At 57.1% G+C, this 16,002-nt stretch overlaps 1 protein-coding gene across 1 annotated transcript in view; it reads left to right on the top strand.

Annotated features, from left to right (window-relative positions):
* The first annotated feature begins 2,182 nt into the window (after nucleotides 1-2,182).
* The window catches only part of LOC116822395 (SPARC-related modular calcium-binding protein 1-like), a 28,354-nt gene continuing 14,534 nt past the window's right edge, over nucleotides 2,183-16,002 (top strand). The window contains exon 1 of the mRNA XM_075070635.1: nucleotides 2,183-2,305. Within this exon, the coding sequence (XP_074926736.1) occupies nucleotides 2,225-2,305 (81 nt within the window). The 5' untranslated portion in view covers nucleotides 2,183-2,224. The remainder of the gene's footprint in view (nucleotides 2,306-16,002) is intronic.

Raw genomic sequence — 16,002 nt, 5'->3', positions numbered from 1 at the left:
TGGCTCCACCCCAGAGGCAGCTGCATCTGAGTGCAACATGCCCAATGATCCATCCCTCGAGTATTCCAATGGCATTTCGCAGCCAAGGTTTGCCTTGCTGCTGCCTGAGGTGTCCCTGTTCTGTGGCTAAACGGTCCCGAGGGCTCTCAGTCCAGCACCTCTCCCCAGCCCCTAAACCCCACTCCACAAATCAAACAAGCAACACGCAGTTGCTTTTGTGCCTCTTCGGTAGAGGAGGACACAGGGCAGATGTCTGGCAACGGGGGACTGTCAGTCACAAGCTGATGGGGGCAAGAGGGTCTCTGACCCCCTGAAGAAATAAACAAACCTCAGTCAACTTGATTTGAGCAAAGCTTGGAGGGTGGGGGCTGTAACTCTGGGGTCTAAGCAGCTCCCCCCGCCCCCCACAGCCCGGTGCATCCCAGCCGGGTTTATGTCTTAGCATTGAACAGCAGCTCGGTGAGTCACCCCAGCAGGTGGGTTACTGGGCCAGATATTGTCTTAAGAAGCTGGTTATATGGTGTGAGAGCTGCCTCTGAGTTCCCCCTCTCCCTGCTCTAACCACTAGACACCACCCTCCTCCCACAGGGCTTGAATAGTGGGGAGCTCCTGGACCAGTGGCCCCTCCCACCTCTTAAAATGGACATCTAGCCCTGGGCTGGGCCCCTCTGGCTCCTAACAGCCAATGGAAGTGATCCAAGGTTGGGCACCTCGATTGCTTTAAGGATCTGGGCTGGGTCTGCTCTTCACTGCCTGTCTGTCAGTGTGCTAGACCCAAGCTGGAGGGGCGGGGTTGGGGTCAGCTGGGTGCCACTGGCAACTCTTGAGTTCCCAGCCCACCTCGGGGAATGGTATGGGTGGGGGGTGGCAATTGAGTGTCAGGACTCCTGGGTTCTATTCTCACCTCTGATGTGAGTCCTGGGGCAAATGCCTTCATTTCCCCATGCCTCACTTTCACCTTTCCATAAAATGGGAGAGAGTCTGAGTAGTTCCAAGCAGGCGGCTGCGAGGTCTGATGTAGAGTGCTTGGAGGCGCTTGAAAGGATCTGGAAAAGGGGGGAACGTGTTTGTGTTTTAACTGTCTTCCACTGACAGGAAGTTTTGTTTAAAACCAGGCGCAAAACTGAGATGTAGGATAAGAAACCCTTTAAAATCTCTTGGGGGTTATCTGTGTGTGACTTGTACAGACAGAATTTCTGTCTTTCTATCCATCCCCCACACACACCCTCTATCTATCCCTATATCCACCCATCTATGGCTCTGGCCTGGTAGCTGCAGTATCGACCCTTCCTACGTGAATAGACAGTTTGTCCACGGCTGTAGCTCATCCACCTACCTCAGAGGCAATAGCAAGGTGGATGGAAGAATTTTTCAGTCGACGTGACCTCATCTACCACGGCGAGGAGGTCGACCGAACTACGGAGTTTTCCATCTCCCTGAGTTTTGGAGCTTGGCTGATCTGGTTTTTAGGTGTAGCCGAGGCCTAACCTGGACAACGCAAACAGCCAGTGTTAGTCCGCTTCCTCCACGAGCTGTGGAAAGGCTGCAGGGTCGCCCCAGGAGAAGCCCTCTTGGGGATGGCTGCTGGACAAGCGGGCTGCTCTGCGCTAGCTTCGCCACCCTCCAGGCCCTGATTAGTCGTATGTATTTGTATCTCAGCTGCGCTCAGGGGTCCGAGTCATAGCCCGGGGTCTGGCTAAGCAGCCCCCCTCAGACCTGCCACCCTGCCTCCTCCTCGAGCTTGGTCTACACTTCAGAAAGACCCCAACCTCGCTCAGGGCTGAGAAAAACACTGTCCCCTGAGCGCTGGGGATAGGGTTAGACGTGACCACAAGGGCCACCTAACCTCGCTAATCTCCTGGGTCCCACCCTGCTGCAAGCCGAATCCCCGCCGGGGTGGCCCTTGAACCCTGTCTGGCTGCCACTGCTGTGAGGGACATTAAACTCCCCAGGCCTTGGGTGGGGGCAGGAATCAGGCGCTGCAGGAGCCTCCTGGGGGGAGCGAGGTAAGTTTCCCCCTAGGTGGGTGGAGGAGGTGGGCGTGGCTTGCACGAAAGGGGGCGTGGCTCCGCCCCCAGCTGTTGTTGCCCGATGACTCCACGTGGCTGGCGGAGCGGCTGGAGCGTCCTGACATGCGGGGCGGGGGGTGGGGGATCGCTCCGGCTTTATAAACCGGGCGCCCGGCGCTGGGGCGCTGCCTCTGGGATTTGCCTCGCCCCGAGCCATGTCCTGCCTCTGCTGGGGGCTGCTGCTGCTCCTGGGCGGCCCCGTGCTGGCGACCCCTTTGCGATGGGACAGATCCCCGGTAAGGTGATCCAGGGTAGCGGGGAGAGGCGTGTGGTAGGGGACTGGCTCTGGGGGCAGAGAGTGTGGGAGAGAGCATGGGCTGAGGGGCTGGCTCGGGGTGGGGGCAGAGAGTGTGGGAGAGAGCATGGGCTGAGGGGCTGGCTCGGGGTGGGGGCAGAGAGTGTGGGAGAGAGCATGGGCTGAGGGGCTGGCTCGGGGTGGGGGCAGAGAGTGTGGGAGAGAGCATGGGCTGAGGGGCTGGCTCGGGGTGGGGGCAGAGAGTGTGGGAGAGAGCATGGGCTGAGGGGCTGGCTCGGGGTGGGGGCAGAGAGTGTGGGAGAGAGCATGGGCTGAGGGGCTGGCTCTGGGGGGTCAGAGAGTGGGAGAAGCATGGGCTAGGGCTGGGCTCGGGGGAGAGAGTGGGAGAGGACGATAGGCTGAGGCTGGCTCGGGGGGGGAGAGATGGAGAGAGCATGCGAGTGGGGCTGGCTCTGGGGAGAGATGTGGGAAGAGCATGGGCTGAGGCTGGAATCGGGAGTCAGAGAGTGTGGAGAGAGCATCGGCTGAGGGGCCGGCTCTAGGGGAGAGAGTCGGGGAGAGAGCATCGGCTGAGGGCTGGCTGGGGCAGAGAGTGTGGGAGAGAGCAGGGCTGAGGGCTGGCTTGGGGGGAAGAGTGTGGGCGTAGGGCCATGCTGAGGGGCCCTGGCTCTGGGGGGGGAGAGAGTGTGGGAGAGGGCATGGGCTGAGGGGCTGGATCGGGGGGGCAGAGAGTGTGGGAGACAGCATGGGATGAGGGGCTGGCTCGGGGGGGGCAGAGAGTGTGGGAGAGGGCATGGGCTGAGGGGCTGGCTCGGGGGGGCAGAGAGTGTGGGAGAGAGCATGGGATGAGGGGCTGGCTCTGGGGGGGAGAGAGTGTGGGAGAGAGCATGGGATGAGGGGCTGGCTCTTGGGGGGGGAGAAAGTGTGGGAGAGAGCATGGGATGAGGGGCTGGCTCTGCGGGGGGAGAGAGTGTGGGAGAGGGCATGGGCTGAGGGGCTGGCTTGGCGGGGCAGAGAGTGTGGGAGAGAGCATGGGATGAGGGGCTGGCTCTGGGGGGTCAGAGAGTGTGGGAGAGGGCATGGGCTGACGGGCTGGCTCGGAGGGGGCAGAGAGTGTGGGAGAGGGCGTGGGATGCGGGGCTGGCTCTGGGGGGAGAGGAGAAGGGGTAAGGACATGAGGATTAGGGAGGGGCTGGCTCTGGGGGGAGAGAGTGTGGGAGAGGGCGTGGGCTGAGGGGCTGGCTCTGGGGGGGCAGAGAGTGTGGGAGAGGGCATGGGATGAGGGGCTGGTGCTATGGGAGAAGAGAGTGGGAAGGATCATGGAGTGGGGAGAGAGTAGGGGGTTGGCAGGATAGAGCATGGTGAGGGTAGGGGGCTAGGGGCTAGCCTAGAGGGGAGCATGGTTGTGGGTTCTGGCTATAGGCAGGGAGTAGGGGAGGGCTATAGGGAGCGGGCTGGGGCTAGCTATGGGGGAGCATGGTTGTGGGGCTAGAGGTGGGTTCTGGCTATGGGGCAGTGGAGGGCTATAGGGAGCAGGCTGGGGCTAGCCATGGGGGAACATGATTGTGGGGCTAGAGGTGGGCTCTGGCTATGGGGCAGGGGAGTAGGGGATGGCTATAGGGAGCGGGCTGGGGCTAGCCGTGGGGGAACATGATTGTGGGGCTAGACGTGGGTTCTGGCTATGGGGCAGTGGAGGGCTATAGGGAGCGGGCTGGGGCTAGCTATGGGGGAGCATGATTGTGGGGCTAGAGGTGGGTTCTGGCTATGGGGCAGTGGAGGGCTGTACGGAGCGGGGTGAGGGGCTCAGCGTAGCTGTGGGTGGCCTGTGCTTTAAGTACTAGAGTTCAGTCTCAGGGAGCTGCTTTGCTGGCTGCTCTGGAGGGGAGGGGTCTGCTGGGGGCTCCCCTCCAGGTGGGTTCGCGGACTGAGCGGGTCGGGCTGGGGCCGTGTCCCATGCATGGGGCTGGGCAGACTCTGGCGGAAAAGGATCGAAGCTGCAAGGGAATGGGACTGGAGTGGGGTCAGCCTGGACAGGGCATTGAGATGCCTGGAGGTCTGGGCCAACCGTGCTCCTGGGGATGTCGAAAGCCGGTGAAAGCACCTGTGACCCCCCTGGGGAGGATGGAAGCCCACAGGTGGTGGGTAGCTGCTGTTCCTTCAACCTGGGAGACGCTGCCCGGAGGTGTGTGGCTCTTCCACCTCTGTGGGGCGGGGGCAGCTGCTTCCTGAGGGGCTTTAAAGGGGAAAAAAAATCTGATCACCTCACTCAATAGTCCAGCTCCCTGTCCCCAAACATCACCCCGATTGCCCGCAAAAGCAACCCCAGCGGATCTTAGGTCCATCCTCTTCCCCCCACCCACCCCAATTCAGCTCCTCCTACAGGTCCCTGGGTTTTGCAAGGTTAGGGCTGCCAAGTGGTTTTCTCTTTTGGGGTGCTGGGTGAGCGCTGTTTTCAGCTTGTGGGGTGCAGAGGGATCTGTGGAAACACTATATCTCCTGTGTCTGTAATTTTCACTCCATGCATCTGAAGAAGTGGGGGGTTTTTCCACAAAAGCTCATGCCCAAATAAATCTGTTAGTCTTTAAGATGCCACCGGACTCGTCCTTGTTTTTGTGGATAGAGACTAACACGGCTACCCCTCTGGTACTTAATAAGGGAATTAGAGCAGGAATGGGGGAGCCAGGACTCCTGGGTTCTCTGCCAGTTCTGTGACATAGGACAAGTCTCTTCGGCTCTCTGTGCCTCAGTTTCCCTTTCTACAAAATAAGGTGCATTTTTTTGTTTTTTAACCTATCCCCTGGGAAGAGAATGGGTGCAGGCAGATGATTTAGTTGGGGTTGGTCCTGCTTTGAGCAAGGGGTTGGACTGGATACCTCCTGAGGTCCCTTCCAACCCTGATATTCTATGATAAGCCTGAGTGCTCCTCTAAGGGCTTGGAGATCCTCGTGCGGAAGGGGCTGGCTGTTGGCACTTGCGGTCGCAGAGCCGTGACCCGGGAGCTCCTGCCGCGTGCTGAGGCTGAGTGGCCGGACGTGCCTGGAGATGGCCATCCAGGCCTTGAAGTAATTGGCTTCTGAATCGGCCTTGCAGAAGGCGTGTTGGGTGAGACGCTGGCCGTGCTTTGCCCCCTCTGGTTTTTGGAAGGAGAAGCTAGGAAACTCCCCAGCACAGAGCAAGCCACTGCGCTTGGGAAGAAATCTCCCTGATCTTTCCCATTGGGAGAGCCCTTATCTAGCTGCCTGTGCCCCCCCACCCTCCCGGTAGCTGATTTTACAAGCGTGGGCTCTTGAGCATGCTGCTTTTAAAACAAGAGCAAAACTCCTAGCCAGTGGGGTGAACCCTGGTTGGATTCAATGCTGTTAAATCTGAAGTTTGAAGGATCTAGTAACTCGCCCCCTCACTTGAACCCAGATCTTGAATCTTTTTGGCTCAGGTCTCGGTTCTGCCGTCGGCTCTCTGTGGCCTGGTGGGGGAGTCATTTAGTCTTTGTTCCTTGATTTCCCCACCTGTCAAGAGAGCTGCTCTTGCTGCTTAGATGGAAAGACCTGCAGGGCAAGGACAGTCTTGCTACGTGTCTGTACAGCGCCTGTGGTGGGAGGGCGGCTGATTTCGGTCGGGGACTGCGCAGCACCCGATGTGAGAGAGTGGGGCTGGGGTGATCGGTAGGTGGACTGTGTGACTGATTGAGATTGGATCTGTGGAAATGGGGGTGCAGGAAGGGCAGGGCCTTCCAACTCTTAAACTGCAGCTCGAGTGGGAGAAGGGGCCCTGTATAAAAAATATTCTCTTGCTTTGCCTGTGGGATCTGAGAGTTAAGCTGGGTCTGTTCTGGCTGGCTCCTGGAGCTCTAGTGCCCAATTCTCTTGCTGTGAGGCTGACTAGAACCCAGCTCCTCTTTGGCTTTGCTGGGCTCCAATTGTGGCTCAGGCTGTGCCCGGGAGCCTCCATTGTACAGGGTGCTGCACGAACTCCTAGTCAGCATCCCTGCCTCAAGGTGCTCACAGCTTTGATGAAGAGTAGGATGGGAAACTGAGGCACAGAGCTGGTAAGAGATTTGACCACAGTTGCCTGGCAGGTCAGCTGCAGAGCTGAAACTGAGAACCCAGGCTTCCTGGGCCAAGGCTCTAACCAGTAGACTGTACTGCATTAAGGTAGAGAGAGAGAGAGAGTGTGTGTGTGAGAGAGAGAGAGAGATTTGGGGCAGCGTTTCCCTCTAGCGGCTAGTCTACAGTGGCTAAAAGTCAACTACTGCACCTGGCTAGGGGAGCCTCTCTTCAAGCAGCACCAGCTCGGTTCTCTACCACGTGAGCTGAAGATCCTGAGTTCAAATCCTGCTTTCCCCCTATGGTAGATGACTGTGTGGCATGTTAACATCAAGCCCTTGTTCTATTCCGTGGGGGCTGGAATTGCTTCCTTGGGATGATACTTGAGAACTGGGGCATTGTGGCTAAGTCTAGGAAGCCCTTTAGGGGGAGGTGGGAGCCAGGTCTCCTAAAACCTTTTCTAGCTTGTTCTCAGCTGCATGGACGGGGGGCAAAACTATAGACTCAGCTCGCCACCACCCTTGGTTGCATGTCACCTTCCTATTCTGGAAGTGTATCGAACTTTGCAGTTCTGGCAGCGTGAGGGGTGTATTAATTCTAGCCATGGGGACCGCCTGGTGGGACCAGCTACGATGAATTGAGTCTTGAGCTTCTGCTTTGTGTCTGTCCACCAACAGACACCACAGGGTGACTCTCGAGGCTGGGTGACGGCCTTGACCGGGGATCGGATGGGGCGGACTGCAGAGCGGAAGGCGAGGCTCAGAATGAGAGCCTGTTCCATCCCCAGCACGGGCGGGATGTGGGGGGTAGGAAAGACCCTCCCTAGCAGGTTACAGCTGCATGGCTCTGGTGGCTCTCAAACTTTTTTACTAGTGACCCCTTTCACACAGCAAGTCTCTGAGTGCGACCCCCCCATATAAATTAAAAACACTTGTTTATATATTTAACACCATTATAAATGCCGGAGGCAAAGCAGGGGTTGGGGTGGAGGCTGGCAGCTCGAGACCCCCCATGTAATAACCTCATAACCCCCTGAGGGGTCCTGACCCCCAGTTTGAGAACCCCTGTTCTAGCATCTAGGTTGGCAAAAGCCAAACTGGCCGGTAAGCGAGGGCAGTGGGTGAAATGGGTTGGCTGGATCTCAGCCAAACACCCAGTGGTGGGCACCAGTTGGGCATATCAACAAGGGAGGCTCCCAGACAAATGAGAGTGGGGTGGTTTAATGAGGAAATCACAGTTTCTAAGCAACCAGCATGCAAAATAACCATGGGGGGGTTGTTGTAACAGGGTAGAGGTTCCCCCAGAACCGTAGTGGGGTCATTGGACAGGAAGGTGCACTATGTCCCATAGCTTCAGGGGGGTTGCTTAGCACAGATCTGCCTGTGGTGCAAGCTACTGGGGGGGGGGGTGTCCAGCGTCTATATTTAGTACCTGACCCAGCCTGTGTGGGTGCTGATGCACCTTCTAATTTTAATCACAGCTTCCCCGGCCCCATGCTGCCGTCATCCCTTCTTGGGCCTTGTATATATCAGCCTTAGTCAGCTGGGGGCCTGGCCAGCCCCTACCCTGGAAAGTGATCAATATGGGCTGGGTTCGCTGGCTGGCGCGTGACCTTGACTCCCTGATGCAACAGGTGGCCCGGCTTTACCCATGCTAGAATATCAGCACTGCCCGGGGTGGGCCAGAGAGCTCCCTGCCGACTGCATGGGAGGCTGGTGGAAGGGGCTGGATGGAGACCTGACTCCCAAGAGATTGGTTTAGCTACGCGGCCCTTTCTGCATCTCTCCGCTTGTGGAGTTGTGTGCATGAGGGCCAGCTGCCTTTTGCACCTCTAAGGCCATTGGGGACAAACATTATCCGGTGCTGCTGCTGCTGCTGCAACACACCAAATGCTCGAGCTATCTGGCCAGATCCTGTGCTGCAAGCTGCAGGGCTCTGAGGAGGGGCTGAGCAGTGCTGGCTGGAAACTCTGCATCAGCATCCTTCGAGAAGAAAATGCCACTTTCATGGAAATTGACGTCTTTCTGATCCTGTCAGTTTCACCTCTTTTGTTGCATTTTTTGGTGAGGGGGAGGGAACCAAAGGAGCGTGTCAGTAATCTCAGAACATCCTGTTTTGACAATTTGGAGACGGAATATTTTTATTTTTTGCCCTTTCAAAACCATTTTTTTAAATATATTGTTAAAAGATTGTTTAAAGGTCAAAATTGGAACAAAACACTTGGACTCAAAACGAATTGGGTTGTGTTGTTTTTTTTCAGGTTTTTTGTTTGTTTCAGAGGAACTTTTTTTCTGCTTTGTCTCAGAACAGAACGATTTGAAATCCCGGCATGTCCCGGGAAAGGGAAAATCCCATTTCTACACAGCTGTTACTGAGGTCCCACCTGGCAATCACTGAATCTTCCAAAACGTGGGGGCAGGGGGATGTTGCAGCTAAACCCATGTCATGCTGCTGCAGGTAGCTTCATTCCTAGTAGGGCTGGCAGGGACCTCGAGAGGTATCTAGTCCAGTCCCCTGCACTCCTGGCAGGACTAAGGATTATCTGGACCATCCCTGACAGGTGTTTGTCCAACCTGCTCTTAAAAACCTCCAATGATGGAGATTCCACAACCTCCCTAGGCAGTTTATTCCAGTGCTTAAGCATCCTGACAGTTAGGGGGTTTTTCCTAATGTCCAACCTAAACCTCCCTTGCCGCAGTTTAAGCCCATTCCTTCTTGTCCTGTCCTCAGAGATTAAGGAGAATAATTTCCACCCCTCATCTTTGTAACAACCATTTATGTACTTGAGAACTGTCCTTGTGCAGTCTGAGGTCTTCAAACCACAATTTGAGGACTTCAGTAACTCAGACATAGGTCAGGGCTTTGTTACAGGAGTGGGTGGGTGCGATTCTGTGGTCTGCGTTGTGCAGGTCAGACTAGATGATCCTAATGGTCCCTTCTGACCTTAAAGTCTGAGTGTGAGTCTGTGTCCCCAGCCTCTGTCTTCTCTTCCTCACTCTTATTTTTACATAAGAGGTCACCACGGATGAAAAGTGAGTTGAGCAAGTTTTATTAAGGCTGGAAGTCTTAATAGGAGGCTCCCTCAGTAATGAGGGAGGGACCTTAATTATATGGCTAAAGAGGTCCAAAAAACGGGTTCCTAAAATTAGAACTGGTTGGGGAATGTTTCAATGAAAGTTGTGGGCAAAAAGCCCCTACAAAAGCAGCTTTATTGAGAGCGGGGCTGTTCCTGGGGGCAGGGTCAGTCCTGACGAATTTCCTGATTTGATGGTGAGAATTTTGAAACGGTCAGAACAGGACTTTTTGTTTCAGAAGTTTCTGGGTTTGGGTCTTAGTGCCAAACAACTTTGGGTTTTGAAATTTAAATTTGGTTAATGTTAAAAGGGCCAGAATCAAAATATTTCAGGAGTTGGAGAAACGTTTTGATTCACTTCCACACTGACTCCAAGGGAATCCTTCTGTTTGTCGTTCAGTTTTGTTTGGTTTTGTGCGTGAATTTGATTCCCCACCTGACCCCCAAAATCTCAAATTTTCATAGAATTTCCTTCCCTTCACTCCCCAGCTATACCTCAGTCTGAGTGCACAGGTCGCTGTTTAGGCTCCTACAGAACAAGTTTGACCATCAAGCTGTTTTTCTCCTCCTAACATTTTACCTAGGCCTCTGTCTCTCTCTCCTCCTCCATCTCCACTTCTTCATGCAGAGGGATCGGAAAGAGCGTGTGTGTGGGGAGGGGGAAACTGAGGCTGCTTCCCACACTGGGTCCCCACAGCACAGAACTCCAGGTGTCCCGCTCTCTGGCTCACCTGCATCCTTGGTTCCTCCTCCACTCGTCTCCGTAGCAGGAGCCTGAGCCAGGTGTGCTGCCTGGGGCCTTGTCTCCTCCTGATGGGAACTTGAATTGGGATCAAGCCCCCTCCAGCAGTGTCTTCACATCTCCGGTTTGCTTTGGCAGCAGGGAGCTGGTTGTCTTGGCGCTGTGGGTTTCTGGGAGGAGATTCTCCCTTGGATTAGGTCTGGCCTGGGGATTTGCTGCACACGAGAACCATATGGGGCTGGGGGAGATAGTCTCCAAGCAGACTGAGAGGGGCCGTTTATATGGCCGCTAGAGGGATTGGAGCGGGGGAGCATGCAAGGTGCTCGGTGCTGTACGGACACGTGTAGGGGGACAGTCCCTGGCCCAAAGAACTCATGGTCTTGGCTAATGACAAAATGCAGTTGAGGAGATTGGGGGTAGAACCAAGCTAACCATCTTCCTGGCTTCCTAATCTGATGTTACCAACCCCTAAGGTATGATCCTTAGTGTTTATATCCCTTGCTCTCAAGGTGTTTTACAAAGGCAGGAGGATTGCATTCTCCCCCTTTTTAGAGTGGGAAAACTGAGGCATGGAGCTGGACAGGGTTTTACCCATGGTTCCCCCAGCAGCAGAGCCAGGAATAGAACCCAGGTTTGCTGAGTCCCCGTCTAGTGCGCTTGCCAGTAGGCCGCACTGCCTCCTCTAGCTTTGCCCCCGCCTGGGAGAGTGGTGTGTGCTGAGGGGAAAGGTGGCGATGCTATTGTAGGGGTGCATCAGGTGGGGGGGGTAACTCCACATCCACCCCTCCAAGGTCTCCTCCTGCCTCCTCGGGGGGGCTCTGAGGTACCAGGCCCTGAAAGCTTCCAGCTGAGCTCATGGTAGCATCAGCTCTGCCCTCCACCACAGCTCCGTTTGCCCCCGGCTCCCCGAACGTAGCAGCAATGCGGCAGAGGTGACATAGCACAGATCAGCCCTGCCCCCCGGTGTGCTCAATCCCCACCCCCCCCATGCCAATGCAGATCCAGCTGTCTCTGTAGGTCAGGGCAGGCAGAGCTCAGGGTGGGGTGGAATCAGGAAATTAGCAGGGATTTTTTTCCCCCATCCCACTCCCCCACCCCCCTGCCCGTTTCCAGGCAGAATCCTACTCTGTACAGGCTGTGGGAACCCACCCAGGTACTGCTGCCCATGGGCAATGAACGCGCTGTCCCAGGACCCGGGCCAAGGAGCCAGAGCAGCATGGGAAGGGGAAATGCCAGACATCGAGCCGCCCCTGGGCTCGCTCTCCTCAGGTGTGGGAGGGCCTTTAATTGATTTAAGAGGCAGCTTGTGCCAGGGAAATCAGGGTGAGGGGAAGGCAGGCCCGATCCTTTCATTCCTCTCCCCCTATCCTTCCCAAATTGGGAGGGGTCAGGCTGAGGACCTGGTAAGGGGGAATCTCTCTGGCCAGAGTCTCATTTCACTGGAACAGAGAGGGACACCCTCCATCCCCAACCTCCTCTGATTGTGGTGAAAGAGACAGAACTTTGAGCAGCTGGTTTCTGGCCCTCATGGCACCAGAGAAGCTTCCACATGTCTCCCAGGGTGCAGCTCCATCTTCCTGAGTCTGCAGGCAGCCCCGGTGCCTCTGCAGGCCCTCAGCGCATCTGCTGGTCAACGCCAGCCGGCCCAGTTCTTTGGCAGAATCCCTGGGGCTGGGAAGAATTGGATCCGGTGCTCATTGCATGAGGGAACAGTCTCTGAGGAGCAGCGGGGTACGTGGGACTGGGAGCTAGAAATGCAAGCTGGGGTGGGGTAGCCTAGCAGGAAGGGACCCCTCCTCTTCCACCTGTCACATTTCACAGGGTTTTGGAGTAGCCTGATGGAGCTCTGCTCAAGGCAAGGGCACGTGGATTGGTAACTAGGTGAAAGCAGAGGTAGCTACTGGGGGGCAGGGGAGGCTGCTAGGCCAGCCCTGGGCTCTCCCACCCCACCTTACCCCTGTACAGCTCTGCCTGTGTCCCTCAGTCCTGACCCGCAGCCCCCTGCTAGCCCAGCCCTGGGATCCCCCCCTCAAACTCTGTAGCATCCCCTTCCCTGTCCCTGTTGCACCCGGGAGGGGAGGGCTGGAGCTTCGGCTCTCAGTCACCTGATTATTAATAATCTAGTCTCCCCTTCATTACTTAAAAGCCTCTTTTGGGCAGAAATCCTGAGGGAGGGGCACAGAAGGAAGGGGTCTGTGATCTCATCTTCAAGACTGAGTCAATTTCAGCCCCATGGATTATTCCCCCCCCCCCGCCGCCTCTTTTCCCTTCTCAGTCTAAGGGCCCCCTTCATCGGGCTACAGCGAAGGCTCTTGTTGTCTGAAGAGGGGGGGAAGGAAGCCGGTGGGGGGGGGCATGTGGCAGGTACACAATGGCCCTTTGACTCGATGGCAAGGGCTGAGCTGGGAGCGCATCACTATGCCACCAGAGGCCCTAACAAATTACCCCTGGCTGACAGCTGCATGGGCCTGTCTGTGTGTGTTGGCAGGCGCCGGCAGCCGGCAGGCAGGCGCAGGGGGGGAATCAGCGGGAGTCTCGGGGACAGACACGGCCCTGAGATGGATGGGGCTGGCTTGCCAGGGCCCTGAGCGTGTGGCGGGTGTCTGCCAGCAGCTGGCCAGACGCACATGCCTTGCAGCGGGAGGGTGTGCGCTCCGTGGGGGGCGTCCGTCCGCCCCGCTGCAGGGATGGAGTGGAGGTGGGAAGAGGAATCTGACCAAATATTGGAGTTTAAGGGCATTGCTCTCTAGGGTCGGGCTCCGCAGTCCCCCAGGGGTTGGACCGGCCCGTCAGGGGGGCCGTGCTGTCTTCTGGCCATGGCTGGGGAGTGTTGATGCAGCTGAGGCTAGTGGGGGACACGAGGTGCGGTCTCTGGCTCCGGCTGCCAGAATTAACCTCCAGGTGAGAACTGCCCTGAGCGACCCTTCATGAAAAGACAATAACTCAGCGGAGCAGGTTTCCCAGCTGAACGGTAATGAAGCCCAACGGCCGATTTATGAATAAACCGCTTGGAGCCTGACTTATTTGTGGGGGTTACGATCGGGGCTGGAGCCCTTGCCTGAAAGCCGGGGAGGGGCTCCCCCATTGCATCAGGAGGCTGCCCCCAACTGCTGACAGTCTAACTAGACAAAGTCAGGATCATTATCCTCATATTACATCTGGGGAAACTGAGGCACGTAGCTGGGTCTGGAATCTGGCACTCTTGGATCACAGCCCAGAGCCTTCACCCCTGGGCCACAGAGGAAGCCACGAAGCCTCGTATTGGGCACGTTGACTTCAGTTCTTCCACTAAATGTGCCCATCTTGAGGCCAGCTCCACAAACCAGTCAGTGGACAGCCAGTCCCCCAGCCGGTGGGTGAAACGAGCGCTGTACGGCTTGCCGTTCATTCATGCGTTTCCTCCCCCAACCCCTTCCTCAGGCTGAGGAGGAGAGGATGCTTCGGGGCGTGGACAGGTGGGGGCAGTGGTGGTCTGCTCGGAAGCAGTGCGCGAGTGGCATTGCCCACCCCAAATGTTCCAAAATCATGAAGCAGGCTTCTTCCAAATCCCAAGATTGGCTTTAAAATCATGAAATTGACAGATGGGTTTGGGTTTTTTGTAGTTTCCCTTCTGCCTTTTGAGCCTTTAGGGGGGCCTGGGGCCACATTTTGAAGCTTTCTCTGCAGGCACGAAGGCTAGAAACTTACGGTTTCTTTAAGAATGAAGGCTGAGATCCTCACACGTCCACCTGACTCCAGGAGCTGGGGCTTTAAGAAAAATGATAGTTCGCAGGAGAGTCGTGACAAAATCATGAGTTGGCAACACTGCAGTGGGGCTGGGGCTGGGGGTGGGAATGTGGGGCTGGAGGGACCCACAGGTCTGAGGGGGAGCGGCTGTTAGGCTGGTTGGATCCAGTACCATGGGTCTGGTGTGGTTTGGGGTCGGGGGTGGATGTGGAGCTAGAAGGGCCCATGTGGTCTGAGGAAGAGCTGTGATCTCCCATGCCTGGGCCGTCGGGTTGGGTGCAGAGAGGTGCCTGGTGCTGGTGGCGAGGTAAAGAAAGTCGATGGGGTGGAAGGAACCCCCCCGCCGCCCAGGCTGGGATATACAGCATCCCCCCCTGCAGCCCTCCTGTCCCTGGGCCCGGCTGGGTCATGGGGGCAGGAATTGCCAGGGGCTGCTACTTTCATCCTGCCAGTCAGGGTTCACTGGAGCCGCAGCCTGAGGCTCGGCTCCCGCGTGGCCTTTGTAACCGCAGAGCAGCTGCCAGGAAAAGCGAGTGTCGGCACGGGCCCTGAGCCGTGCCGGGAGCCATGGGGTCGGCTCTCTTGCCTTGGCTCCCACGCAGGGAGCCTATGTCCCTCTGAGGAGCAGCCTGCAGGGCTGTATTCCCGTCTGTGTGCATGTGGGCCAGCTTCGCCCAATGCAACTGCCTCTGGGGTGGAGCAGCTGTTTGTACGGGGGTCTGTTAGCCAGTGCTGAGATGCAGCTGCCTCTGGGGTGGAGCAGCTCGTTGTACAGGGGTTCCTCAGCCAGTGCTGAGATGCAGCTGCCTCTGGGGTGGAGCAGCTGTTCCTGCAGCAACCCCCCACCACTACGACGAAGGGTAGTGGGAGTCAGGACTCCTGGGTTCCCTGGTGAGTGACAGAGTCAGGAGCTCTCCTTCCCTTCCCCTGCTGTAGAAGACCCCTGATACCTTCCCCCTGCCCACAAAGCACTGAGACTACATGCCTGGAGGAAGTCACAAGCCACCCTTCTGGTCGGAGTAGGGGTGGATGGACTGAGCTGGTGTCTTCACACACACCCACTCCTTCTGCTGCGTACTTGTGAAGGGGGAGGCAGGGCCCGGCAGCCCTGGGGCTCACTTCCAGTTTCTTTCTCCTGTTCCTAAATCGCATGCTTCAGGGCTTCCGCTGGCCAGGGTCAGGAAGGGATTCCCCACCACCACCATGTGTTCTGGGAGGTCTGGGTTTTTATTTTTTAAATCTCCTTCCTCTGAACCAGCAGGGATGGCCTCGGTTTGAGAAGGGGCACTAGACAGAGTGAGCTGGGGCTCTGAGGTGGCCCCGGCTGTTCCGTCTCTCGCCTTCCTCTGCAGCAGCGGGGGCCGGTCACTTGCTGGGATTTCCTGCAGTTGATCTAACTTCCCTGCCATTGGCGGGGCAGGGGAGGGTCTCGGGTGCCGGCGCCTCTCAGTCTCTCATGTTCTCTGCCTGGGGCCAACAGCCGTGGTGTCTGCTATGGGCTGGGATGCTTTGGTCTCAGTGGGGTAGCTGGTGGCCTGGGATACACAGCTTGGACAAGCTGCCTGAAGAGTGGGGGGCCTGCCTGCGAGCAGCTGTATAGCGGGGGGCGGGGAGCTTCCCTCATTAATGACATGCCCCCCCCCCCCCCAGTGACTTTAATACCACGCTGGGTACGTATGTGTGTCATGTCCCCTCTAGTGGCTGGAGCCAGCAGCACTCACCTCAGAACCTCCGTGGCATATTTCGGGAAGACACAAAGGGAAAATGAATTCTCAGAGAGGGGTGGTGGCAGGGCGTTGAGCTGGGATCAGGAGGTCTGATCCGTGACCAGTGTCTGTGTGTGGTTTGCGGGGGGTGGCATTCTATAGCCGGGTTTTTCTAGCATGCCCATCACCATTGCCTCTGAGCTGCTACCAGCCTCACGTCCACCAGCAGCCTGTGGTGACTAGCGTCTGCCGTGTGGGAGCCGGAGGGGAGCGGAGACTCAGCCAGGGATGGACTCACAGCTGGGGGAGTGGAGGCGGCTCGGGGGGCCAGTCCATGCCAGCTGTCCCAGCTCCTAGCGGGGTGGGGGACCCGTCTCGTGGAGAGGC

The sequence above is a fragment of the Chelonoidis abingdonii genome, chromosome 11 (genome assembly GCF_003597395.2).
Source record: "Chelonoidis abingdonii isolate Lonesome George chromosome 11, CheloAbing_2.0, whole genome shotgun sequence".
Lineage (NCBI taxonomy): Eukaryota > Metazoa > Chordata > Testudines > Testudinidae > Chelonoidis > Chelonoidis abingdonii.
Note: the sequence above shows the minus strand (reverse complement) of the source record. Positions and strands in the feature narration are given on the sequence as shown.